The sequence below is a fragment of the Anser cygnoides genome, chromosome 2 (genome assembly GCF_040182565.1).
Source record: "Anser cygnoides isolate HZ-2024a breed goose chromosome 2, Taihu_goose_T2T_genome, whole genome shotgun sequence".
NCBI classification, from domain to species: Eukaryota; Metazoa; Chordata; class Aves; order Anseriformes; family Anatidae; genus Anser; species Anser cygnoides.
Genome location: NC_089874.1, coordinates 65,620,515 through 65,648,353, shown reverse-complemented (window position 1 = coordinate 65,648,353; position 27,839 = coordinate 65,620,515). Strand labels below are relative to the sequence as shown.

At 41.1% G+C, this 27,839-nt stretch overlaps 1 protein-coding gene and 1 long non-coding RNA gene across 3 annotated transcripts in view; one reads left to right on the top strand and one right to left on the bottom strand.

The window, feature by feature from the left end:
* Window positions 1–27,839, top strand: part of LOC106048381 (uncharacterized) — a 33,844-nt gene that overhangs the window by 2,738 nt on the left and 3,267 nt on the right. The window contains exons 2-3 of the long non-coding RNA XR_010828940.1: window positions 3,148–3,267; window positions 12,314–12,383. This is a non-coding gene — a long non-coding RNA (uncharacterized lncRNA). The remainder of the gene's footprint in view (window positions 1–3,147; window positions 3,268–12,313; window positions 12,384–27,839) is intronic.
* The window catches only part of LOC106048379 (neuropeptide S receptor), a 120,859-nt gene continuing 108,038 nt past the window's right edge, over window positions 15,019–27,839 (bottom strand). For both annotated transcript variants that reach the window (XM_066991189.1, XM_048075509.2), the window contains 4 exons: window positions 19,792–19,868; window positions 17,787–17,879; window positions 15,505–15,685; window positions 15,019–15,381 (listed from right to left, as the gene is read on the bottom strand). In XM_066991189.1, coding sequence (XP_066847290.1) covers window positions 15,288–15,381; window positions 15,505–15,685; window positions 17,787–17,879; window positions 19,792–19,868 — 445 coding nt within the window. In that variant the 3' untranslated portion in view covers window positions 15,019–15,287. The remainder of the gene's footprint in view (window positions 15,382–15,504; window positions 15,686–17,786; window positions 17,880–19,791; window positions 19,869–27,839) is intronic.

The following is a 27,839-nucleotide window of genomic DNA, read 5'->3' as shown; positions in this document are numbered from 1 at the left end:
TGAAAACAAGTCTTTTGGCTCCAGTATCTCGTTTTATTTGACAAGTGAGGCAAGCAGGCTTTTCACCACAGTGGGTAGGTGTTACTCTGTCCACACAGAAGGACAGATTTAGGACCCAGACTGCCAGGTGCCATCATCCCTGGAACTGGTCATTAGTGCCTGTCCTAGGACAACAGGGTTTTAACTCAATCCCAGAGCTGTAGGCATTCAGCAGTTGTGCTGAAAAGATCAACTGATGCATGGAGCATTGGTACCCTGTATCAGCCCACAATGAGTGGGCCAGATTCAGTACCCTCCTCTTTTGCTGGAGGGCCACACCAATGCGTGAAGGAGCTGTAGGAATTCTGTGCATCAGAGTCACTTGGCTCCTAGAAATCCTGAATTACAGTGGTCTGGCTGAGAGAGCGTGTAGATGCTAAGATCGGTGTGCTGACAGCCGAGCGCAGCATCTGCAAATCCGTCAGGAGCAAAGCTCCGTGCAGCCAGAAATTCAGAAACACCGAGATGGCTGAATGCACATCTTTAGCTTCAAGGGCAGTTAACCATGGCTCAAAGTGCCTCGGGCTTCAGTTAAATGTTCGTTATGCAGTTATCAATGTAAATTGTGCCTGCTACAGCTCTTGTAAATTATAGTTAGCTTTCTGTGCTTTTTCATATTCTCTATATAATATTTCCTCAGGTAACTTCAGAAACTTAGCTCTTTTCAGCATAAAAGTTCCTAGATCAAAATGCTGTCCTTTGTATGATATATAACTAAAACTAAATATAACTATAAACCTGAAGTGAATTTTGACTGTAAATGGAAATGTAAAGATAAAGGAGTATTGTATTTCCAAAAATATTTTTTTTTGTTTTGATTTAGATTGATCTTAATTCTTTCTTATGCCTGACTTTCAAATGCTTAAGGTAAACTAACTGAAAGGAACTTCCTTCTGCCCTTAGCTGTGACTAAGCAACTCTTCCTATACTCACTACTACACGTCTCATCACACTTGGATACCAACAGTGAGTCACCGCCTCAGCTGAAGGCCGGTAACTGATAAACAAGCAAGTCACTGAACAGGAGCTTTCTTGAGGAAAAACAAACAAACAAAGCTAATAATTTCCACTGTGTTTTGAATGAAAAGCTGGTATACCTACAGTTTAATTCATAGTCAAAAAAAAAAAAAAACAAAACTCTGTTCCCAAGCTCAGCTGGGGATAAGGGGATGTTCCAGGGGTGATGCTGAAACCTGCAGCTCTGTGATGCCCCTGGTGTGATGCTGCTGCCTGGGTACAAATGAAGATGGGTTGGCTCAGAGTTGAGAGTGCACAGACTCTGCAGGTGGGGAGTTATAGACTAGCTGACATGAAGGCAGAGGAGCAAAGCTTTAAACCCAGAATCCCAGTAGCTGTGGTGCAAAAGCATTGTAGACAGATGGCTGGGCTGCTTTGTGACCTCCTGCAGCCGGAGAGCAGCTGGGGACTTTGTGGGACCATGTCAAGAAGCAGTTTCAGAGCCCTGCAGGAAACTAAATGTAGTGTGACGTCTTGAAGTGGTGCAATTAAAGAGGAATTCAAAGTGTAGGCAACGGTTACATGCTTAGCTTTCAGTAGTATAGTAAAGTAGAATTAAATAGAAGCATATGAATAGAAAATGTGCGTGCCTGGATGAATGGAACGGCATTTTACAAAAGGACAAAGGATTGTTCTGAATAATATTAAAGTTTAGTATTGCAAATTGCTTGAATTAATAACAATGACATTTTTAAAAGGTCAGAAATTGGTTTGAAAAGGTATCTAATATTTAAAGCTGAGTTTCCTACAGCCATGTTTTCCTGGTGTCACCTGGGACCTGTTGCCAGCTGAGATCAGGGAGGTGGGACCAGCCCTCTAGACCTGTGGGTTAGGGTGCACCAGCCTGGGTGATAGCCTTTTTGAGAGATGGCCATTAGCAGACGTGACTGTGTGAGCTACTCAGCCAAGCTGAACAAGCCTCTGGGAAAATGCATCGCCGCCCCCAAGAAAAGGTGAGGGGGGTTATCTGCACATCTCACATGAATCACAGTCCAGGTGGTAAAGCAAAAGAGCCTGCCGTGACTGGCAGAGGAGGTCCACAGGCTTCTCTGTAGACACCTGGTTGTCATCCCTTTCCTTCAGTCCTGTGTGAAGCCTCTTAGTGAGGTGCCTGGAGTATCCCTCCCCTTGGGATAAACCACATCGCTGTCATTTGTATGACTGAGCAAGGGTTTTGGGATCTCAGGCCAGGGGTATGCATGAGTTCCCTGCCTTGGAGGGCGCAGCACCAGCAGCTGGGGGCACAGACCCATCTCCTCTGGGGTCCCAGCCTCTCAGTGGGTGGAATTCTCCATCTCCCTTGGCCTGTTTTGTCAGCCTCTTCCATAGTGAGGGACTGTGTTGTGTGGAATCTCTATTGCAATGATCCTTTGCTTGGTCATGTCCTTTTATCAATTTTGTGAAATCCCAAGGTGCAGATACAGTGAGGGCTGAGTAATTATGTTGCTGCTTTTAATGTCTATTAAGTAATTAGAATTACAGAGAAAATATCAACCTCTGCTCCTCTAAAGCTATTATACTGTTAAGGCTGTTTTATTGCTTCCATATTTGTGTTAATATATTTGGTTTCCTTAAAGTAGTGCTGACTCTCAAAAAATTATTTTCTGCGCTATCACAGAAGTGGAAAAGGCATCATCAACATGTTTGCTCTTGGGTGGTGAGTCCCTGGGGATTGCAGGTGGATGGCAGCAGTTGCAGTACTGCAGTGTGAGGTTAGAGCTGGACCAAGAGATTGAGAGAACAGGAAGGCTTCTCCCGGGCTCAGCAGTGAATTAGATAAAATAGTCTGTGGGCTCATTGAAACACTGGTTGTCGCAGTGTCAGTGAACTCTCTGTTCATGAGCTGATTGGAAGATTGCAGTTTTCCTTCTGTAACTTTGAATGCCTTCCCTTCCTCTTGCTATTGTTTCACTCTGGTATTTCAGAGCTTGCTCACTGTAGCTTGTATCTCGAAATACACAAATATCAAGTTCAGCAGCAGGAAAAAATATTAGTTGGAAATTTGCTGTGGGAAGAGTTGTCAGAATCAAGTTTTTCCATTAAACGTGTGAATAAATGAAATGGCCGACTGGTTGTCCTCATCTGTTTCAGGTGAGCTGACTCAGATATTCCTCTGGATTATGGCCATGTGCTGGGGAGGTGACTGCTTCAGTTTTCTCCCCACCCCATGCAGAAGAGGATGAAGTCAGCTCAAGTTCACCATGAAACCTGGTAAGATTGACTTTTTCCTGTAACGGTGATGTCCTGCTGTTTAACTACTGAAAGGCACGTAGTGGTGAGCATAGCCGAGTTGCAGGGCATAGAGGTTTCACAGATCTCTCCAAAGCCAAAGTTTGCCATCCTCAGTGGCAATTTGTCAGCAGTGAATTTGTTCTTCAGGATTCGTGGTGGGGAGTTCAGGTTAGGTCAGTGTAGTAAACCTATCAGCTTATTTAGATGTCATGTACGTTGGTCCAGTAACAGATGCGTGCTGTTCAATGTGGTATGGCTTGTTTTGGGGGAAGTGTGAAGTGACATCAAGGATGTGGCTATTTTTTGTGGAAAGAATGAAGCTGTCGAAACCAAAGAAACACAAGGAAGTTGTGTTTTGTTTTGTTTTCTAGCACAACCAAGAGCACAACCATGCTTTCAGATGCCTTCAGTTTGTAGAGATTATGGTCCAAAGAGTTGCTAAGTGTTGCTAACAGTTTGCTGTGATGGAGGATGAAAAATAAATTAGATAAACTTTATCATTCAAGTTGGGTGACATTTAGAAAATGCTAAATTAACCTTCAGAATGTCCCCAGACATCTTGTCTGGGGAGGAGGATGGGGTGAGAAAGAAGGAAAGACAAAGACATTCAATCTGGTTAAGACTGACAATGAATGAATGCATGTAAACAAATTCCCTCAGGCATTCATGAATACGTTTCCTCATGCTCCAGTATTTCATCAGGTAATGAATAATTTCCACATCTGTCTTACTGAACAAAACCCACCGTGGTCTGAGCTTGCAGGTGAGGAGGGAGCAATATATTTAGATTTAACATGGATGCAGCTGAATACAGAGGTTAGGGAAGAAAAAAAACAAAACACCTTGAACTCTACGACTATCACTTTTTGCAGTTAGGAGAAATGAAAACAAGCATAACTGTATTTTTGTTGATAGCACAACTTTACCATTGGTTTGTGAGGTTCGAATTTCAGGCCTTAAAACAATGAAATGAGAACTGAATGAAAAGTCAGCATGGGTTAACTTGCAAAGACCCTTACCAGCATGCCTGGTGTTCGTATGTGCCATGTTTTTGCTCCCATGCATGAGATGCATGTACTTTTTCAGGGAGAGGCGCTCTGTCATGCACAGCTCAAGCATGCTAAAGCCCTGATATCTTTCTCTGGCTGAGCCCTGGAGGGAACAGACTTTTCCCTTTCTGCCCAAGGCACTCATGTCCCACGCGTTGAGGTCCTCCCAAGGGGTGGCCTGGCCCATCGCTGATTGGCTGCAGGTGTCCTGGCATTCAGACAAGGGTGGTTGTCAAGTTGTTTCTGAAGCAGAACATCTCAATAATCACAGTGGACCACGTTCCCCGTAGGAATCTGCTGAATATAGTGCCTTCAGGAAGGATTAGCTCCCACTAATCCCTCATTCAGGAGGAAAGTCTCAGGTGTTGGTCAAGTACCAGTGGGCCAGTTTCGTACTCCTTTTGCTTTTTTTTCCTCTTTTGACAAATCCTTCTCAAAATTGCAGAAGCAGATCCAAGCAATCACACAGTGACTCAGCTGTAGAGCTAAAAGCAGTCCACATTGCAGATTAAATTTGCAATTGGCGATATTGTTGTGCTGCACTGTAAAAAGGAAAAATGACACTCTTCCTATTTGCTACATGTGAAGTGCCATATGCAAAGATTTATGTTTAGCCAGAGAGTTGCTAGAAGAGGAAAGTGAGGAACAGACATCCTCTGACAGGCTGAGAGACCATCCCCACCAATGTCTTGCTTTGCCGGTAGAGTGGTCTTGGCTGGGTGTATCAGTAGAAGAAAAGGGAGACATACACAAAAGCATTAAGAGCCCAGGCATTCATTCACAGCTAGATGTTGCAGGGAATGGAAGATTATTTCTGATCTAACCTGTGGTGTTTTTTGCCTGGAGATATAATGCTCATGATATTTTCAATCTGAAACTCCCCCAGAGCTACAGCAACTGCGGATGCTGCTGTTGCTCAGTTAAGCATTGAAAAGTTCATAAAAATTTAAACTGATTAAATGTTAGCATGGAGTAATGATTCCAAGTACCGATGTGTTAATTATAATATTACATTTAGTGTGATTGCCTTTGTAATTGAATTTAATGCACTCTCTTTTCGTTATGGGATAATGGATAGGAGTGTCCACTCTGTTCTGTGTCTCTATTTTATATACCTTATTCCTCTCCTTTAAGGTATCTGTCCCAGCTGTACATAAAACGTGTAACAACAGTGTCAAGATTTTGTCTTTTTTCAGTGTATAGTAGGCAATGTCTGTGTGAATTTCTGGTTCATTTTGAAATCAAAGGCAGAATTTCCACTGATTGCAGGAGGGCCAGATCTTTCATAGCATCAAAGTTTGTTCCCGTTACCTCGATGTTGCCTTTTAACATGTTCTGTTTTTACTGCCTCCTCCCAGGATGAGGTTAGGAATCTGCTTCACCTGGACTGGAAGTACCTCTGCTGTTTTCCTATGTCACCTTAACATGGTCTAAAAGATACCCAGACATTTTGCTCATTTTCATTAGATACAAGCAATCAACGTTTTGAGTTTGTTCCTGTCCAAAAACAAGAATATCAGGCTGTGGGACCTGTTAAAAGCTAGCCAACTATTTTACATTTGGTTCTTACGCTACCCAATGCAACTAATTATCACTAGGAGAGGTGATGCAAAGCCATGTGGAATATACCTTTTCAAAGATTTTAAACTGTTGATTTCTGTTTCTAAAACATAAACACCTCAGCTTTGGTTAGAGAAATCAAAGATGAAGAATACAGTATTTCTCATGATGATTCCTTCTACTAGTTAAACATTTTCACTATTAAAATCTGATCCTGATGTATGGTTTGACTTTGTACTACTGATGTGTTACGTCTTGCTCCACTAAACTTATTTTTTAGCACTTTTTCTTCCTGTGAAAGTTCTTAGATTTTGTTACTGGCAATCTTTTCATAAGGAAAAGAGATTGATTCTGAAATTTACTACAGTAGATATTTTCTTCTATTCTCAGGTTTGTTTAAGGCTTTTTGGGGACAGCCTACCCAAGTTTTGTAAATGCTTTTTGAAAAAGATGTGATATCCACACCAGTCCTTCCCATTGTGTATGGAAGGGTATAGAACAGCTCCTTTCTTCTACCTGATCTCTTTTGAGCCTTAGATCACACTGGGAGCTCATGCTACGTTGCTAATTTGTCATTATTCTCTCTAGATCCTTTCTAGTCTTGGGATTTCCAGCTGCAGTGCTACTTTCCCTTGATAAAGGGGGCATTTTTCGCACCTCTATGCATAGGCTGGCATTTGACTTTATTAAAATGCCTTTTGTCTGTGTAAGACTAACTTACTGTATGTCCTTGCCATGGTTTTGTGAAGACTCAGCCTTTGTCTGTACTCATTTATATGACATTAGCATCGTTTTGCAGAAGAGATATCTTTATTTTCAAATGGATGATGAGCGTACAGAATCAGATGACCACTATGAAACTGGGATGGACAGTGAAATATGTTATTTCTACATGCCCTTTTTGGCCTGCCTTCAGGCTTCAGACTGCATAACATCTGGTGGCAAAGTGACTGCTGGGGAAAAGACCTTCAGCAGAGAGCAATTGCCCTGAGCGTCCCCTGCTAGTCTCCTCGTTTTCTTCTGAGATGCCTGCCCTTTGTCTTTATAGTAAGTGGGGTTGGAGGATTGGGTGGAAAGGGCACCACGGCCACCAGGATAGCGTGCTCCAGGCAAATGACACCCTGCAACGAGGCGATGGGAGGGTTCCTGATGTGCCCTAAGGGATTAAAGGGGCCACAATGGGGTGGAAGGGAAAAGCCTCAAATGTGAGAGGAGAAGAGGCTTAATATGCCAAAATATGCTGCAGTCCTGTTGGTGCCTGGAGGGTGCTGTAAACAAACTTTCTTGGGAATCACTCTCTACTAGAAACTTTTTTTTTTTCTTTTTTCCCCTCTCCTTTTCTGCAATGCATTACAGGAGAGGAGTTAAAAGGCACTTTAGAACAGAAGTGCCACTTCTGCCTCTGCTTGCAGGTATGCCACCTAAAATAGTACAAACCATAAATCACTTTAATAGAATCACTTTAATAGATAACAGCAGAAGCTTCACGAATCCTTGTGATTCAAACATCAGAGGAGGCTAATGTAACAATTCAGAAGAGGAGAACTGCAGTCGTGCATTTCGTGATTGAAAAGATCATGAACTGAATTCAGCTGATCGCATAAGGGATGTCAGTCAATAAAACAATGGTAATACGTTTGAAGGGATTAATGACTCCAGTGGTGAACATCCTGTAGCTTGATAATCATTTGTCCTTGAGTTAATTATCTGAGCCACATTAGCTTTGTGCAGCAGAGATGGAGTGGTGGGTGGCTTTCATACACCACTGAAATACTAAAATCAGATTGCTGTATCATGAATCTCAAAAAACAATGTCATGGCACTTTTATTTTGAAGCTTGGCTTTTGCTAGTGTCTCTCAAACCATCAGCAAAGCAATCAGGTATGCTGACTCTTACCCAAAAGCCTTCACTTCATTAAAAAGACAATCCTCAGACTTGGTTTGACTGTGGCCTGGATATGAGAGTGGCACATGAGCAGAGGCAGTGTCTGAGGTTGCTGTGTGGTGTGGGAGCATGCAGAGGTGTCCAGACCAGCTCTGAATCTGAAGCAGGATGGTCAGGGTCCTATTGTCCCCACTTTCTTGCCTGTTCCCTTAACCGCACACATGCACAAGGGTGCCAGAAAGCTACTCAAATGATGGACTTGAAAGTGGATTTTGACTTGTGAGTAAATCTTTCCTGGATTCTTTCCAGCCTCCTTCCCTCTCTCTCTCCAGTCTGGAGTTTAAGCTGCAGTTACCCTACAGCAACCAAGGTTTCCCCGGGGTGCGAGGAGATGCAGCAGTGACTCTTCCAACTTCTTCATGAAGGCACTGGCAACTGTGAAATACTCCAGACCTGCTTTTGAAAGTCAATGGCTTTTGTTCACAGTCTGAGGCCAGGGCAGCAATTTATTTTTTTTTCTTTCAGGACCTTTGCATCGTGTCCTATGGAGCTTGTGTTGCTTAATCCCAGTTAAGGGTGAGAAGGAGTGAAATTCAGCAGAGCTCTTATCTTGAGTAGAGAGAGGCCTATGCTGTTCCTCATTGCTTTGGGTTGTTTTTCAGTTGGTAGTTAAGTTTTATGCTTACTTGTTACTCTAAGTATACTCAATGAGCCAGGAATTACGTTATACCAATGCTGAGCCCACAGAAATACCAAGAGCAGGTAGGAAGTTGATGCAATAGTCTCGGTGTGCTCTGTGCCCTGTACTGACATTGAATATCTGGCTTCCAGATTGTTGGTATTTTATGATTTTCCTTTCTGTAGCGTAATTTGAATCCGCTTTTCTTTCTTTCTTTTTTTTTTTTGTTTTGTTATCAGGGCAGTTTTTCAGGAAGTAGGAATGAGCTTCTAGGAAGTACGGATTCTTTTTTTCCTTTCTGGCACCTTTTAAGTGATGCTTGATTCTTAGGTTTTCTTAAACGATTGCATGTCAATGTGCACTATTTTCTATCAGTGTTTTGCTTGACTAACCTGAAAAAGTCTCTGCAACCTGTTTTTTAAATGTCAGTTTGATTTGAGATGCCAGTTAATTTGGTTCAGTGCTGCCTGAAATAGTAAATGTAAACATGTTAAAGAGGTCTTGTGCTCTCGAACAGAGCCTACATCAAGGCCTACAAGAACCAGCAAGAAGAATTTTCTTGACCTGTGACAGGGCTGGATTGACCTACCAGTGATGTTTATTTGTCACCCAACATGCCTCCTCTGACAATGCAAACTGAAGTTCATGCTGCTTTATATAAGAAAAGAAATTAAATTGATTAGATACTTTCAAAATATAGCAGCTTAATTGCCTTCAGGCTTTTGCGAAGTCTCCAGCTGGGTAGAATACTAATCTTTTCCAATTATTCTCATAATTATAAAATTATAATCATGTCTGTTTTCTGATGATTGATCATAGCTCATAATAGTTCACACTTATATTCCTTAATGCATGAATGTAGTCCTGGTGTAAAAAGCAACATAGCTTCAACTGAAGGTGACAAAGCCATGCTGAGATGCAAGAATTGAGTGTCTGGCTCAGAATATTAAACAGGTTCAGACATGTAACGCTGGATTCCCAACTGGCCCTTTCTTATACCTTACTGAGCCATATTAACAGTGTCTCTCCATACATTAAGTGTGTATCTCGCTCGTGGCTGTGGGATTTGAAATGAGTATTTACTGTAGACATCAAATACTGTATGCTGCAATTCTTTCCTATCAACCTTTCTTTTTAGGGAACTGAGGCAGTGCCCTGTTACCCCCCTCTCAACTCCTGGATTAAACTAACTTGCATAAATACTTTTTTTTTTTTTTTTTTAAGAATTCAGACATTTTTCCAGCATCAATGAGAAGTCCCAAAGCACATGAAAATCTTGTCTTGGGAGTGAAGAAAGACTGAGAAAGAGGGGTGAGAAAGCAAAGGCAGCACCAGGGTGCTCCTCGGTGTGGGTCTTCCCCCTTTTTGAATGGGGATTCATGAGCCCAAGAGGTTTTGTCGCCACAAGGCCAGGGCCTTGCTGAAATGTCTCCCCGAGTGTGTTTCATCCAGAAGATGCTCTCTGTGTGCAAAAACCTAAATTAAAGCTTTCTAAAAACTAGTAATTTCCTGCTCAAGTTTGTTAGATAATAAATATTCCCAGATAACTTTACACCCTGCTCCATGGTAATAACCATGTTAACTGCCCATTCTCTAGGAGAGATTCAGGTGAATTTTCAAGTGTTCCTGAAAGAGTGACTGCATTTGCTTTTCCTCTGTGAATTATTCTGCATTCATGTCATTTTATGAACAGTGCTAAGCAGTCACCTTTAAATTGTTATTTTGGTGGCATATCAACACTGAGCACGCTTCTTCCAACTACCTGATGTCTATGCAAATCAGTAATTCCCCGTCTAGATTTTTAAAAACTCTCTTGCAGTAATCCTTCTCTCCCAAATAAGGAGATTAAGCTATGGAATCCAAATGGGACTTACTTAGTGATATTTTCCTATTTGATCACTTTAAAGTCTCTTTTTGCTCTATGGTAGCTTCATAAAGTAGCTTTTAGCATGATCATGAGAGTCTGACTTCTCTTTAATTTTCTGTGTAATACATTTAAGGGACCCAAATCCTTTAAGTCAGGGATGCTTTGTTAATTTACAGCTACATGAATTTTTCCCTTTGGCTGTACTGCCCGGGAGGTGCAGTCATGCATAAATGTGTGCCACTTTTCAGGCTCTTAATTGCTGCTTTGCAGAACCATGAACATGTGTGAAGTTAGTACAGTGGCAACTCGGCTACCAGGTGTGGGGGGCCAGGTTGTATGCAAGCCTCTAGCATGGCATGAGCCATGGTATCTTGAGCAAAGAGGAAAAAGGATTATGCTTCAAAGAGTAATATTTGCATAAGTATTCTACCATCAGTATTGGGCTCAACCTGAAAGTCTGAGCATCAGCAAAAAGGTCAGCTGCTACCTTGCACTTTTCTAAAACCTGTGATGTGAGCTGGTACAGCAGAGATGGTGAGGGCATGCACACATCTGAAAGTTTTTTTGCTTTTCCAGCTTCATCAGTTTGACTACAGAAGATATGATGTCTGCAAATAAATGTCCCCTACTGATATTGTTCATATTATATCTTCTTGCTGCACAGTTGCAAAGGTATGGCCATTAGCTTGATGCAAAATGAGAGGAACCAACACCTTCCTCTCCTTCCCTTCTGTGTAAAGCACAAAGATATGTGCTTTGCCTTGTGTTTAAATCTCAATAAACAGCCATAACACAAAATAGAAAGTCTTATTCCCCAAAAGTTTGTTACTGAATTATACAATAAGATCCAAGCAAGCTGATAATTATGTCTGTCAAATTTATTCATGGTAAAATTATTCTAGGGGGTGGTGTTTGTGGCAAATGTATCACTTAAGTAGTTCTCTTCTCTTGCTCCTTTTCCCCAGTCAACATTCCAGATGTATTAACAGTCAAAATAAATATCCCTCTTCTGCTTTCTGCTTTACTAGCCCCAACAAGCCACAACCAGAGACTGTTTTTTTTTTTTTCCTTGTCCCTTCTTTTTCACGTTTCATGCTGAGTAGTCTCAACAGGGGCTCACAATGGTGCTAATGCAGCCTTAGCTCTTCTGACTAGTGCTTTACCAGATACATGTTGGGATCGTGTTAGCCCCTGCTACCACTGACTGCATTGCTGTCAATAACCAGGCACTATCTGAGCTATGGACGCACCCAACATTTTCTCCTCCACAGATGTTTCCAGCTGATGAGCTCCCAATCCGTAGTTGAATTTCTTGTAATTGATGCAAATGATTATTAGCACATATGATGGTACATTTCATAAGATTTCTGCTAATCCACTGGTAAAGATAATCCAGTTCTTCCTATGAGATGCCTCAGTCTGCTCATTTTTACTGAATTTTTTAAAGCTGCTGAATTTTAGCCTCTTTTCATTTGCATCACTTGAGTCTAAATTAACAGTTGAGCTTCTAATTATGTACCACTATAAGTAAGTCAGTATGAGGAATAAGCAACGTCTATTTGTAAATTCATGCCTGTGTTTGTATGCCTAACCCTCTACCCCCATATTTTATGCATACTCAGAATAAGATGCCATCAAACATGACAGAAGATTATCTGATGAACCATTCAGCTATAATGCTTATCTAAATTGAATGCTATGTACAATAAATTACAGTTTGCTAAAGAAAATGAAACATATTTTACCTTACAGAAAAAATTGCATCTACTCCCCAGATCAATCATGTTTCCCAAGGGTTGGTGCATAAACTGAAATCTCTCCTCCTGTAAGCACCAGGCTGTTATGTGGAATTTAGATAGCTTCTGCTGTGATTTATTTTTATCATGGGATGATTCCTCACTTGAAGAAAAAAAAAAAAGGTATTTAAGACAACAATGTATATACACTTTTTTTGTTGTGCTTTCTGCAGTTTCTTTCTTTTGTAGTTCCTATGTTTTCATCAAGTACTTCTGAAGAGCGCATGCAGTCCTTGTGATGAGTAAAGTGAAATGGCAGGTAACGTTATGCCTTCTGGCTTCTTGTGTGAAACGAATCTGTACAAACAGCATGGGTAGGACTTTCTGAAGAGACTCATAACTTGGGGCATCTTGCCAACAAGCATGTTCCTTGTGAATGCCAAGAGACTATTCTCAAGTATCTCAGGCTGGTGTTGCCCGAAAGCGCTCATCTCTTCAGAAATTCTCCACCAAAGCTGTGTTGAAAATGTTCTTTTTTTATTGAGCCACTTGTTCCTATGCTTTGAATAGAGGCTCTTGTTTTGGGAGAGGATTTTGCTGATTCCCTGTGTCTTGAAGTGTCAAAAAATATGAAATCTTAACAACTGTAAAGCTTTCTTTCTTTTTTTTTTTTTTTTTTTCTGGACACCAGGTCTTGAACTAAAATAAGTACTAGTCTCACTTCTTCTGCTTATGTGGCCTTCTTAGAGACTGCTACCAGTATGGGTGTGATGTTTGCAATATCTAGTGTTGTAAAGCCATATTGCATAAGCCTACTTCTGTAATCATACTTGTGGCCCTGATTCCCCTTAAAAAAAATTCATATTTAAATGTTTATGTGACTTGTAGAATAGAGACCTTCATTCACTCATGCCTTTCGAATCTTAGAGACATTTAAGGAGTCTCGGTGGAAGACAAATCAATCTGTATCATAGCAAAATATATTTGTCAGTGATATGCACAGGGGGATCAAGTGCACCTTCAGCTAGTTTGCCGATGATGCCAAGCTGTGTGGTGAAGCCAACGTACTGGTAGAAAGGGATGCTGTCCAGAGGGACCCTAACAGGCTTCAGAGTTGGGTGTGTGCTGAACCTCATGAGGTTCAGCAAGGGCAAGTACAAGGTCCTGCATCTGGGGCAGGATGATCCCAAGCTAAACACAGGCTGGAGTATGGGTTAAGAGCAGCCCTGAGGAGAAGAACCTAACTGTATTGATAAGAGAAGCCTGATATGAGCCTGCAACATGTGCTTGCAATCCAGACAGCCAACAATATCCTGGACTGCATTAAAAGAATTGTGGCCAGCAGGTGGAGGGAGGTGATTGTCCTCCTCTGCTCTGCTCTAGTGAGGCTCCGCCTGGAATGCTGTGTTCGGCCCTGGGGCCCGCAGCACAAGGACATCGAAGTATTAGAACAAGTCCAGAGGAGGGAGGCAAAGATGATCAAGGGGCTGGAGCACCTCTCCTACGAAGACAGGCTGAGGGAGTTGCAGTTGTTCAGCCTGGAGAAGAAAAGGCTCCTATCAAGTCTATGAACTCCGCTAAATGTCCAAAAATAGGCAACCAGTGTATTTGTATCAAATGGAAAAATAAAAAACAAAGAAAAGCCCATATCATTATGAAGCTTAAACCAACCAGTCCATTTTTGGGAATGTTATGAGAGGCCCACAAAATAAATGTTGTCTAGTTCTTACATACAATCTATGCAAGGTAGCTGCAGTAAAGGGTGGTGGGGATTCGTGGTTTTAATTAAGCTGGTACTGAAATTGAGATGTAACAGAACTTCATCATAATAAAAAGAGAAACCTTACTTATTTTCTTGACAATGTAAAGTCCTATGATTCTATATATCTCTTACTTAGGAAAAAAGATTTTTGTAACATAGGTAATTAAATCAATTTTATTCAGTTCTTGTTTTGCAGTGAACAAACCCAGTGTAAAGAGTCATTTAAAAAAAAAAAAAGCTGTTTAAATAGATTCCACTTGAGTAAGATTGCTAATTTTGCACAGAGAGGAGTAAAACCATGCCATGCAGCTGGTTAAAGTGCATTATTATGCAAACACTTCAAGCTGCCTTATAGTAAAATGAGTGTTGAAATCAATAGCTTTCACCCAGCTGCTAAACCCATTTGAGACCATTTGTCTTCAAACCCAGGGGCTTGGGGAAGGGGATGTCCCTTCCAACCCCTACAATTCTGTGATTCTGTGATGTCCCAATAGCTAGGGGCGTTTTACAGCAAAGCTCTGCCTGGCGGCTGGTGCTCTGTGGACCCTACAAGGAATACACAAGGCTGGATCATCAACACAACTTCTCCTGAATGTCATATGAGTTTTAAAATTTCACCCAGGCCTTTCTCCACCTCTAAAGTTCCCTAACAGCATACATGGTTCCCTCCATGATTTAAGTGGCATGAATAATGTATGTAGGGCATGAGACTGAGAAATGCTGCTGTGTGGTGGCAAGATTGATCTGTACAGCTGGAGTGCCCTGTATGGCAGCTCTCTTTAGGTAGTATAAGCGTAGTATCCCCAAAAGACTGCTTAAAAAGGGAAGGGAAACATGAGCTATGTGGATGGGAGGACCAGCTTGAGCTGAGAAGCACAGCCAGGAGAGGCAGGGGACAGCCACCCAGCCCTGCAGTCCCTTCCTCTCTGGAAAAGAGATTGTAAGTTGTGGTTGCATGTGAAGCCAAGATGTAATTACATAGATCAACACTGGTGTGTTATCATTGGGAAAGTGCCTGTGCCTTTATTTTAAGAATGGTCTCCTCCCATAATTATTTGTAAATACTTTTTACTAGTTCTGTGAGTTACATGGTACAATAGATGGCTTTAAGACCCTCTTGAAGAATAGAGAGAAGACTCTGACTAGACACTGTTTAATTTTTTTTATTTTTTTTTTTTATTTTTTTGCGTTTGGAGTGCATATACATTACAGCTTGCTTGAAAACAGATGGTCAAAATGAGCCATCATGAAAGTGGCATGCAAACCCCACACAGCGAGCTTGGTCCTGGCGGCATGCAATGGCTGAAGATGCAGCGCTAGTCCAAACACTCATGCTGTTCAACAACAACAAGGCACAGGCTCTGTCCAGTTGGCTTGTGCATGGTGTCCTTCTGTGCTCAGGGAAAATCTCCACCCTCCTCGGTACTGGTCCTGGTGTGGCTATGTGGGGCATAATTTGCACTAGATGTATTCTGGTTTGGACAGGACCTGCATCTCCTGCCCTCCATCACTTCGGTCACGAAAGGTTCCCTCCAGCCTTCGTGTTCTTCTTTCCCTAAGGAAAATAAGGAACGGTCAGGATTAAAACAGGAGAGAACAGGTGGAGAGTTTAGCAACTGTGTTTATGTGTTCCCTCCCTTCCTAAGGGATAGTTAGGGTGAGAGTAAAGGAGCAGTACTCGAAGGGCGGGCAGAGGCGATTGCTGAACACGCAGTAGATGAGGGGGTTGATTGCACTGTTCAAGGCTGGCAGGTTCTGAATAATCACGGAGGCAAAGAAGCGCTCTTTGGTCTCAGGGAGGATGTTGAAGTTGTCCAGGATATCAAACAGAAAGTAAGGGCTCCAACAGAGAACAAATGCTGCAACAGAGACAGAGGAAGAGCTTGACATCAGACAGTATAACAATTTAGGGAGTTAATCACAGACACACATAGAGAGACTGTCATAACACAAATATTTTTCATGCAAGAAATATCTCTCCCTATTTGGGGTCTTATTTAAGAGAATAGTTATTAGATTGTGTTTCTATTTGTCTTTATCTTTATTTTAATGCCCATAAAAAAAAGATTATGTGTGCTCCTTTAAGTGTTTAGAGTGCTCCCTCTAGACATATCGAGGCACTCTGAACACTGCACAACACATAAAGGGTAAATAGGTAGACAGTTAAAGCATCATCACTTATAGAGAAGTGCCCTTTTAATGGTCCCGTGAGTGAGCACCGAGTCTAGAAGCACACAGCACCAAAGTGCCGCTTTGTGACAGCACTGCCTGTCACAGCCACCTGTTAAGAAAAGGCTCTTAAACACCCAGCAGCAAGGCCTGGCACATTCACACCAAATTATAGTAGGCCAACATGTCATTTTGCATGCTGGTTGGAGGTGCTGTGTAGGTGGGGCATGCAGGAAGATTTTCGTGATTCTTGTACTGCTATTTGAGAGGCATATCTGAGGAAGCTAAGAGAAGGCTGCATCATTCGTAGCTTTTGTTTGGAGGGGCTTGAAGTGAAGTGGCCATGGGTTTATCTTTATTTGCAGGCATAGGGAATGAATCTGTTTCTCATAAATTTCTGTCAAATCCTGTCACAAAGGTTATTGAAAATGATGGGACAGACAGGTCACTCAAATTGTAGGCACCTGGGTTGCAAATGTGCAGTTTTCTGTGAGATCAAACATATGTGCTCTCCCTGATGCAAATGAGTCAGCAGAAGCAGAAGTCGTGCTTCCTTTCTTGTTATATTAAGCAGCATCTCTTAGTTGGCGTATAGCTGGGTGCTCGGTGAGTGTGCGAGGAAGAGGTGAGCACTCCTGTTTTCTAGGGTAACCAAACTAATGGTGTCCATGCACAGGTACCAGCAGAACAACAAAGCACAGTGTCAACATGTGGATCATAGCACTGACTGTGAAGAACTTTAGGTGGCTTCAGAGAAAGTCCTGATTGTTAGGTGTCTTAATCTGCTTGCACATTGAGAGATGCTGTGTGCCTGATGTTATCAAGGTCCTTTGAAATATTGAGCACCCCGGTGAGCTCTTGACATCTGATGGCATTGCAATAGCAGCCAGTTCTGACAAAAGCTCTCTCTAACTGTCACACAGAAAAGGTGCTCTTGGTCTTCTGAAAGGCATGAATCACACTGGCATCTCTCATGTCTAAGGACACTACTGCTAACCGGTGAACTAAGCACCTCCAGTAGTAGCTATTATCGTGGTATCAATCAATCTGAATTTTTCCTAGGGTTGGAAAGAGAAATGATCTTTCTTGCAGTGGTAGCTGAAGGTTGTCAGCCCTGGGGAGTAAATAGCTTCTGCCGCCTCCCTGCCCGTCTCTGGCAGCTAATCACAAGCCCTGTGTGACGCTGTCTTTATTTATCAAGATAAAATGTCAGCCTCATAATTCCATCAGGATAATGTCATCTCCCTGGGAGACGGAGGACACCTGCACTGAGTCATACACGGCCTGGTTGGGCAAGGAGAGCTCGTCTTCCCACCTCGACAGGGAACATGCTTCTGACATCAAATTCAATTGCTCTGCATCTCTTGCCTCTCCTTCCTTTCCCTGCCCTGCCCCAGCAGCTTATGCAGGCTATATTCTCTAAATCTAGAAGACAACTCAGCTGTCAGGTCTCTTAGCACACTGGATTAGAAGGAGGTGACATCTTCCTTTGCTCTTTTTAGGCAATGTCCCTCCTTTACTTTCATTGCATGCATGAGAGGCTGTGAGATCACTGCACCTGAGGTGTATGTCAAGTGCCTAAAATAGGATCCTATCAGTCAGAGGAGAGCAGGGGACACGGTCAGAAGGCAAGTCAGGGGTTTAAGTAAAGCTCCTTCTTTGAACCACTTAATGCACTTTGTTTGCTGGTGATAGAGGGATCTAAGGAAAACCAGCTTCCTAACTTGAACATCATCCTCCCTCCTTCCCAGCTGCCAGCTGTGAGGCTTTTACTCTTATGTTTTTACTTACCAAGAATAATTACAATGCTGTACTTGATGGCTTTCACTTTTGCTCTGGATATGAACCCACGACTGGTGTAGCCAGCAGAGGAGGTTTTCCCATCTGGGAAGAGAATAGTTCAGTTAGTGAAAGAGCAAGGTTGGTGCATGGATGTGTCAGCATGCACTTTCACAGTCAGGACAGTGATATGCAGCATGTCCTTCCCCAGTGTAAGGAAGCAGGGGCTCAGTATTTCCTGAAATTCAGATGCTTGCAAGTCTGCTTAAGTTGGACACTCAAAACCTGAGCCCTCCAAAATCAAAAGTGGAAATGTAAGCAAAGGAGATCTCTTGAAGTATTGTGGCAGCTGCATATCCCTGGTCCTCAACACTTGGGCACATGGTCAGGAGAAACACTGATGACATGCCCAACAGTATCAATCTAACAAAAACCATTGGCCATCACAGATGCAAAAATGCAGCTAAAGTGGTGTCATAAGAGAGGTTTTCTGAAAGGAACTGGCAACTGCAGTTAAGAAAACATGAGAGAGAACCTGTCAAAACAGACTACCTGTTCACTTTTTAACTGCATTTCAATTAGATGGATTTTGAAAGCTACATACTCCATTCCCTTGACCTCTTAGTCTTTTTGATGCCTTAGATAATCGGTCATGCATTTTACTCTTCATGTTGACTCAGTAATGAAATATGAAATGCTGTTAGGTTAGCTTTTCAGAAATGAAATGTGCCTTGAATTGAGAAACAAATTCTATTCAGTCTTACACCAAGGCTGGTTGATCTAATTTCCTCTGAAGCCACACTAATGTCTATGAGAATCAAGTGCTGTATTTAAATAGCAGTACCAGCATGATTTTAATAATATGCTTGATTTCATTATTAATGTCAATTTGCTGCTCATGTTGCTGGATGAGAATAATGAGGTTCACCATAGTGAATACTTAAGAAGGTTATTTTTTGTCAAAACATATCTCAGCTCCAGTAGTCCGAGCTGAGAACTGAAATTTTAATGAATGTCACTGGAAATAAGTCTGTGTACATGACTTTTGGCACCTCTTACAAAAACAGCATATCCAGGCTTTGTAATTTGCAAGCAAAAAGTGTAAATAAAATTAATGTGGGCTTGTTATCAGTGAAACATGTTATCAGTGAAACATCCAATAGAGAAGCTTGAAAATTGTCCATACTTAATACTTCTGGAAATTACTTGACTTCCAGAGCAAAATATACCTCTTGGGTGAGGAGAATGACATTTTTTTTTTCAAGGCTAGTTGATACTTATTGTGTCACGAAGGCAAGATAATTAGAAATGGGTCCTGTTCAAGCATTTCAATGGAGGAATAAATCTTTTCAAGATTATAGTTAACAGATGTCAGGTTATGATGAAAGGATATCTGAGTAGGCACAGCAACACGTTTGGACATTTCCTCCTAAAACAGCCATGATCCTACTTCAGGCAAGTATTGGCAGCTTGGTCACCATGGTCTGATGTGTCACCACTCCCCACTTAGCTGCACTAACTACTTGTGTGCACTGCAGTCTTTGAGTTGTGTTGTAAAAAGGATTAGTGTAAATGAACATACTTCATAACTAACAGGAACGTCCTCTGGCAAGTGAGGTTCTTGTAACGATTTGTGGTCAGACTCCTTGGTCTTGACCAAAATCCAAACTTGCAAAGGCATGTGAAAACACTGCAAAAGTTTTATCTAAGTGTCTGCTATAAAATAAGTCATTTTAGAAATGAGCAAAGTTCTCAGATCTAGGATTCTGAGTTCTAGAATAACGATTTTTACCTTTTATTTCTCTCCTTGCAGATGTTTTCTATAATTTCTTGAAAGCAGATTTAGTGTCAAGGGAAAAAGTGTGGAAAAGAGTTATGAATCAGCAGTTTCTATAACCAATTCCCACCGCAGTGATGGGGTCCCAGCTCAACACCACATGTGTGGGCATTCCCAGATTTGATAGGACTGGCCAGATTCAAATCATGCGTCTGGAGACACCTGTGTGCTGACACTCACCAGGGCAGCTGGATATAATGACAGACTGAGCTTTGCTCTTCATCCAGATGGTTCGAATCACGATTGAGTATATGATGCTACAGAAGGGAAAGAGTCATTGATATTATGAAGCACAGTAAACTTAACTGACATCTTGGTCATTCATGCTCTGTCAATATACTTATCGATGTGTAAGGAGCTCACGAAGATGACAGAACTTCATAAGAATTATAATAATAGTAATGACAACAACAATAGTAAATTAAATATGACTGTCCCAAAGTACTTCTCAGAAGCAGACCTGAAGAGTTTTCACAATGGAGATTGTTATCATTGTCCAGGCTTTGCAGGTGTCAAGTCTGAGGTTCAAAGCAATGGCATGGCTTGGCCAAGATCTCTCAGACAAGAGTTCTTTGGGGATTTTGAGCTGTCTGAGGCCAAACATGTCTGGTTACCTGCACCAGGCAGGAGGCACCTTGTCCTGCACTGGGAAGTGCTCGTGAGTGCTTTACATGGGAGCTGCAAGGAGGGAACTCACCCTGAAATGGTGGAAGCAAGAGGAGGGACCTGTTTTGGATGTGTACCCAGCTCTGATCTGGTGTTATTTTGGGAATATGAAGATGATGAATAGTATGGTACCCTGGGGAAGGGAATGGGGCACAATCCATGAGAATGTTAAGTACCATGGTGCTAACTCTCACCTCTTGAGGTCCTGGGACTGAAATTGAGGAGCACAGAAATGTCAGGTATATGGGAAGATTTAGGTGATTCAAAACCAGATCCACTACAGTTTGCATATTTAGAGGGGAATATGCATATAATTTTGATGGGAAGGATGGACAGTGCTCCAGTCCACAACAACCATGGATTGCTATGGTCTCTGCCTAGGTGGTAACTGTGGGATTCTATTCCTTTAACATAGAACAGATAAAAATAGTTCCTCTCAGCTCATGAGCTATTTGAACCCACGCCCTGGATGAGGATATTACCTCTGAAGCAGTTAAAAAGAAATATTAGGCCTTGCTCTGTGTGCCTTTTTACCTGAAAGTTTGGATAATGTGCAGCTAAAATCACTGAGCAAGAGCATGCCTTTGACTGGTGACTTCCTCTTTAGTCTGCTAAGGAAGATGAAAATAATTTTAAAATATTTCAGCTAATGCACTTGGGTTGCCGTATTTTCCTGACATAAAAACCAAGCATCACAACAGAAGTCATCGTGTGCCATTTGCCAGTAATCCACAGTGTTTTGGGGTAACCTTGGGCAGCCTGACCATTAATTGCTGTAGACCTTAGCACTGAGCCTGTGAAAAAGGTACAGCTCTAGAAATTATTGCAAGGTGTTTTATAGAGATGAAAAAAAAATTTCTTACTGTCATACAGCTTATTTTTGTTGTCAGAAGAGACATTATTTTTACTAGAGCTTTCAGACTGATATATGAGCCTTTCCTATAGCAACCTCAATTCTTAGCCACGCTTGCAAAAGCAGTATTTGTGCATCCTGGGGGTTTCCTTTCTGTGCAGGTTTGGGATATCTGGTTCCCAGGCTCAGGATGTGAGAGATGGAAATTCAACGTGCAGACTGGGCTGTGCAGCAGAGCAGTGTTGTACTCACCCAGCAAGGATTTTTCATGCATCTGCCACAGACACCATCTTGCCTCCCTTAATCCCTTCAAAGGTCCAGCATGGCTCCCAGCTGACTTGAATATTTTCCTTTTATCTCCTGGCTTTTCAAGAGCCTGTTTGTTTATCAGCCAGCACACTTGAAATTTTCTGTGTACTTTGCACTGACAATGGTTGAAAATTCATGTATCATTTCTCCTTTGATTGTTCCAATGAATCAGAATCTATTATGATGATAATTGTTTTTATCTTGAGAAAACTTCAGCCAGCTCCTGCAAGACCTGCTTCTATTTTATCTCCAGCCTGCTATCTCTAGCCTGACCTTTTTATTTGCAGTCAGAACAATATCCCCTCTGACAAAGATCTCTGTGTGTCCAGCAGGACACATTCAGAATTGCCCAAGTACCAGGACAAAGCAGCCCAACTCTGTACTCGAAATATTCAGACTCTGTCCTGCCAGCCAGGTACCACAAGGATTGAATTAGGAAAGCAGGCTCTCCACTTGCTTTCCCTCCTACCCTAGAAATCCTGCCCTCTTGGCTGCAGTCTGGTAAGAGCAGCCCTTTCACAAGGTGCAGTTGTACCAACTTGATTTTTCACACACTGGTCAAGCAACGTAGTGCCAGGTCCTAGAATACACTTGATATTTCATATGTAAGATTACATACTGTTTCATTTGAATCCTTATTTTTTTAGAAGTACGGGGGAAACATTAATTCCTTGTTTAATCTGGTGACTCCTACAGTGCTGTCAACATAGTGGATTTGTATTGGTATTTTTGCCTCTGTTCATCTTTCTTTTCTCTATAGCTGGATCTACGGGAGTCTGCTTTACTAGAAGGAGACCAGAGGTGGCACAGCAGTGCTCAGGGTGGGTGTCAGGGAAGAGGAGTCACTTAGCAGGTTAGGTATGCTTCCTAGTGACCACAGTTAAGCCTTCATCTCTCTGGGATTCCAGATGGTATTACTGCCTAATCTCTATTTTCCAGACTTTCCAGAAATATGTCACACAAAACTTATGATCGTAAGAGGCATCTCTGTGTGTGTGTGTGTGTTTCAAAGCCAAAAAACCAACCACAACAACAAAAAACCCACCCCCAAACTACAACAAAACAAAAGAGCACTTACAGAACAGAAGTTGTATTTTTCTTACAAGAGAAAAGCAGTTTTGTTTTGTTTTCCCAGAATGGACTTGTAGCTTCTTTCTTTCTGTACAAGGTGGTTGCAGGAGGAAGAGATGGTCAGTGACATCTTAAAGGGTGGGAACAAATTCCCACTTGATGGTAAATGAAGTGGCAGATGAAAAAAGAGAGGTACAGATGAGAGATGGTATTCAGATGAACGGGAGATCCAGATGTCAAATATTTTTGTGTCTGTAAGTGCTTAGTCTTCCAACTCTAACTGGGGATTCTTGGGTGCTATATAAATGTGTTGTAGTCATAATGCATACTGTGATACTGAAATATTATATTGTTTATTATTTTATTATTGAGTTGTTGTGGCCTATTATTTGCAAGTAAGGGACTAATGAAAGGGAAGAAAGAGATCAGATGTAGTAGTCACATCTGGATGGAAAAAGAAACCAAACCATTTTGAGAAGGAGTCACTCAGGCTATGAAGACCATAGGACAGAAGGGGCATGCTGTTCATATGAAAATGCAATGATTTTTCTAGCCCTGATAAGAAGCATATGTGTAGAGGTGGCAGAAAAATATAAGAATATGATATAACTCAGCAAATTAAATGCATTGCACCTCCAAAAGCAATTTAGATTGATCCAAATTCTGAAGGACTGAGATGCATGTTCACCTTTGCATGTTATTAGTTAATGGTGTTGGTTAATTTGACCCCATTGGTAATTTTGGCAGTCTTTGTCCATATGAATAACTAACTTAAGGCATTTCCTAGCTCACTTCTGTTTTGGAAAATAAAATGTCCTCTGGTAAACCTACATATTGATATTAACAATCGTAAGAATCATAGATCTATCCACTCTTTAAATTTTTTTTTTTTTTTTTTAATATTTGATTACATCGTCATAGCATCCCATCCAGGCTCAGTATTTCCTATTAAAGTGAACCATTACAATGGCAAAAAGTACACTGAAGCTCCTTGTTAATTGCTTGTATTTATCATCCAGCATTGTCTATTGTTCATCATACTTTAATTGTTCAAAGGGATGCAGCTGCATTGTGTTTTATTGTAGCTAATTTACAGCACTATTTATCCAAAGACAAAAAGCCTATGTAACTTCATCCAGACAAACCATTGTAGGCATACGTAATGGGTAAGTGAATAGACAGGCAAATATTAGAACATATGTGTAAGATCTAGACTTTTTTGTTTTGAAATGGAAATTGCAGGCAAAATGATTGTGCTCATCGAATCAAGCTCAAAATAAGACCTTTGAAATTTTTATTAATATAATTTTTATTTGATTTGATTTAATTCAGATAAATACTTTTCATTTCATCTACTCATCTTTTCATTGTTATGCCTTAATTTTAGTTCCATATTTTTCCTTTCAGCTGATTTTTTTTTTCCTTTCTGACTATTTTTCTTCTGCTCCAAAACACATGTTCTCTTTGGAGTTTTGATTTTAAACAGCAGATGGACATTTTTTTTCCTCTGTACTTTAAGAGGAACTTCTGCATTTTTTTTGTAACTTGAATTTGGACTTATATTAGATGAATGTCGAGATATTGCATTTATCAGGTTAAAATACATAAAACATATTTGACTTTCATGAAAAAAAAAGCTAAAAAGAAAAATCCCTTATAGACTCTGACTTTCTGAATATCCAAGTGACAAAACACGATTATGTTTTGGCACAGATCAGAGAGTAATGATGTAGAACGGAAGCCCAGTAACTTTCCTGTCTCCCCATCACAGAACCAGATAGGCCAGGTGCAAACCCTTGCAGGAAGAAAATCTGTAATCTTGATGTGATGCATGTTTAGCAGTGGCCCAGAGGTATTCGAGTATCACAGGTACCATTCTGAGATATGCTTGGCATTTCATGGTGCAGGAGAAATGGTGTTGGTTGTCACTGATGAGACTTGTCCGTGAATAGGTGAGAACAAATTAGGCAGGTGGCCTAATTTATTTTTCTAAGCAGTCTGTTTTTTTGGAAGGTAGACAATATTAACTGCAGAAAATAATAAATTAACAAAAAAAAAAAAAGTGGTAGAGTAGCCCAAATAAGAGGCGTCCCTCTTATTTAGAGCCACATCTTCAAGCGCTATAAGGAAGAACATGATAAAAGATATTTGCCTCTCTCTGACCAGAACTAAGGAAGAGGAGTGGAGCTTTAATATGAAAACAACAAATGCTCTCCCCTGTTCTCAGCTCTCAAAGATAACCATGTACTTGGGTTAAAAATCTCATTAGTGCTTTTCATTCCCTTTCCATTATTCAGATCCTGTTCATTTGTATTACAATTGGGTTAAAAATTCCCCACAAAACCACAAGCTGTTTGATCACTGATTGCTCTAGTTTAGAAGAAGTGGTGGTGAGAACAGACCTCTCGAGTATGGAAATCTTTCAGGACTGTTGTCGTTTTGTTCACAGATTGCCTTTTTATATATATAATTAAAAAATAATAATAATAAAAGGCAGATTGTTGTTTTCTTATGGTTCATATTTTGGCCTGGATTCTATAGGGTTTGCTCACATAGTGTCTGGGGAGTTTGCTCACCAGTGGAAGGGATTTCTAGGCTGAACATAAAGGTTGTCAGCTAAATATTGTATCCCTTGTGCCGCAGTTTTATGAACGATGCATCTCTTGTGAGTTACTGACTGTGCCAGGAGCATGTGAAATCAGCTTTGTGGAGAGCTGGAGGATGATGAGAGAAGTTTAAAAGATGACAGTACCTGGGCTATAGCAACAGAAAACTGTGCAGCCAGAGCATCAGATCCATGTGGAATTAATTTCTGCGGCTGAAAAGTAAGGTTTTATCCTTTGTATGCACTTTGGATGGATAGTGCCAAAAAACTGCTGCTGTGGGTGAATTGTTTTGCTCTGGAGGTGAGGCTTTCTGCAGATGCAGGTGGCAGAACTAATTAAGAATTAACTCTGCCAGACAGTGTCCCATATTGCATTGGGCAACCACCGTGCAGTTAGGTCGGAGTACTTCAGAAGAGAAAATAAAGGAGCTGTGCAAGCAAATCAAGTTATTGCAGAAAAGGTGTGCAGCCTGCACTCTAAGGCTTTGCTTCCTCACTAAGCACTTGACTGCTGCCTTATTCACAATAAATTAATATTTCATATATGAATTCATTTTATATATGAATTTAATATGAATAAACCTGCTTCTTAGAAACTGTTACTTGACTTTTCAGTTGCACATTTGTGGATCATCTCTCCATTGTCACATTACAGCCTTATTCTTTGTAACATCTTCACCTAAAGACCACTAAATTCAGAAACCACAAAACGCCTTCCTCTCTTGACTAAATAACACCTCTCATTTGTATAATTAATCTTTCAACAGAGTAATGCACATCCACTACATCCGGACATTGTGCCTGTCCTCTCTCTCTTGCTCACTCCTCTGAAACAGTGTCTTGTTTGTGACCAGTCTGAAAGAGCATCTGGAGGTATGTGGTGGAACAGGGATTTTGCAGAGAAATGGAGTCCCTGCAGACAATAATGGCAGTTCTTGCTGCTCTTCAGCTGCAAACTGCACATCAGAATATTTATATGCTGCAGTCATATTAGGTGGATTAGTTTTAAACCTCTGGACTGACAAACAATTTCAAAGAAATAGGTGTTGTCTCTTGAGGCTGCATTAGCAGAGGTCCTGAAGATGTGTCGGATGGGATTTTGCAACCTTTACTTGTATGCTTGAATAGCCAAAACTTGAAAACATGGCTTTAAAAATAGCCAGTTCTTTCTAAACTGTGTGGTATTTGTTCACAATGCTTCTGCTGATGGTCATCCTCTTTGTCTACAGCTCTAGACATCCCTCTCTATTCTGAAGGAAATAATATAATTGACAACAAATAAGTGGCCATAAAGCATCCTTCCATGGCCCACCTGCTTCCATCCTCCTAGTGCCCAGCACCACTTAAGACCTGTAAAAATTTTTTCTTCTTGCTGGCAGGGAGGTGGGAGAGCCTGTGCTGGTATACACTGAATCAGGGACATGTTTGAATCAGGAGCAGGCTCTGCCCCATGACCCTGAGGCCAGTGTTTGAGGTTCCTGCCCTGCCATAAGCTTCTCATGTGGAAGTCACTTAAGGTTAAAGCTGCAGAAATTTTAGGATGTTTTGTTCATCTCTCAGCTGTCAGGGCAATCTTATGAAATGCTGGTTTCACTGCCTTTCCCTTTCCCCTCATGTCTTCATCACCTTCTCGCTTCTGGAGATTTACAGTAAGTCAAGTCACACATTTCTGGCAGGGAGGAGAGGGAGCGTAATGTCAGCAAATCAGAAAAAAATGTTGCTATGTAGCTTGCCTGTCCTTGGGAAAAACAAACAAACAAACACTTTTATACTCCAATAAAAGAAGGATTGTCTGTCATAGAAAATGTATGGATCTGTAAGTCTGAGCATGAAAGAGATGTTTTACACACCGGTGGAATGATAGATAAGTTGTCAGGCTGCTGGCCTTTTCCCTGAAACACTTAAGATGCTGGGTATAATTTCCTGCTTGCTAACTGTTTAAAAATTTCAAAACAAATCTCCTCCAGAAGTGATAGACAGCCTCAAAGTTTTCTGGTGTTATTGCTTTTACCATTAGATTGTGTGTGTGTGTTTGTGTTTATTCTTTCTGCTGGCAATAACAGGCTGCAGATTCACCCACATTTTTACTTATTCCCAAGAATACTTTTTGGTTTATTTAAGACTAGTCAAGCTTTAAGATACAGGAAAAAAAAATACAAAGAGAAATGGTCCTGTCTAAGAACAAAGAGCAATTGGATAACCTAGAAGCTGTTTTTCTCTATTCTATGATGCCCTTTCTTTAAGGAGAAATTTTAATGATTTTGTTCTTTGTCTGTGCATTCTGCACAAGAATGGGAAGTTTAGCAAACTGATGTGTTATAATCAAAATATAGAAGTCATCCCTTCTCTTTAGGGAGCAACACTGAGCAATGTTGAAACCATACTAAAAAGTCAGGTAGATGAATTCAAGCACCAAAATTTCCTTGCTCCCATGCTTTTGGTTCTATCAGAGATAAATCTGTTTCTATTAGAAGCTGCGGAACTTAATCTCTGTGATTAAACTTCACAAAATTAAAAGGTATCACTCAACAGGAAAGGAACTAAAACCATGGCATGGTCTTTAATATTTAGCTTATGTAGCTTTTCCTGTCATCACCTAGAAAAGATCAGCATCCCCCCTGCTCCCACCTGAAGTGTTAATGAACAAGAATCTTATAGAAACTTGGTGGTCTTGAAGGTCTTTTCTAACAAAGATGATTCCATGAGACTCATGCCGGGAGTCTC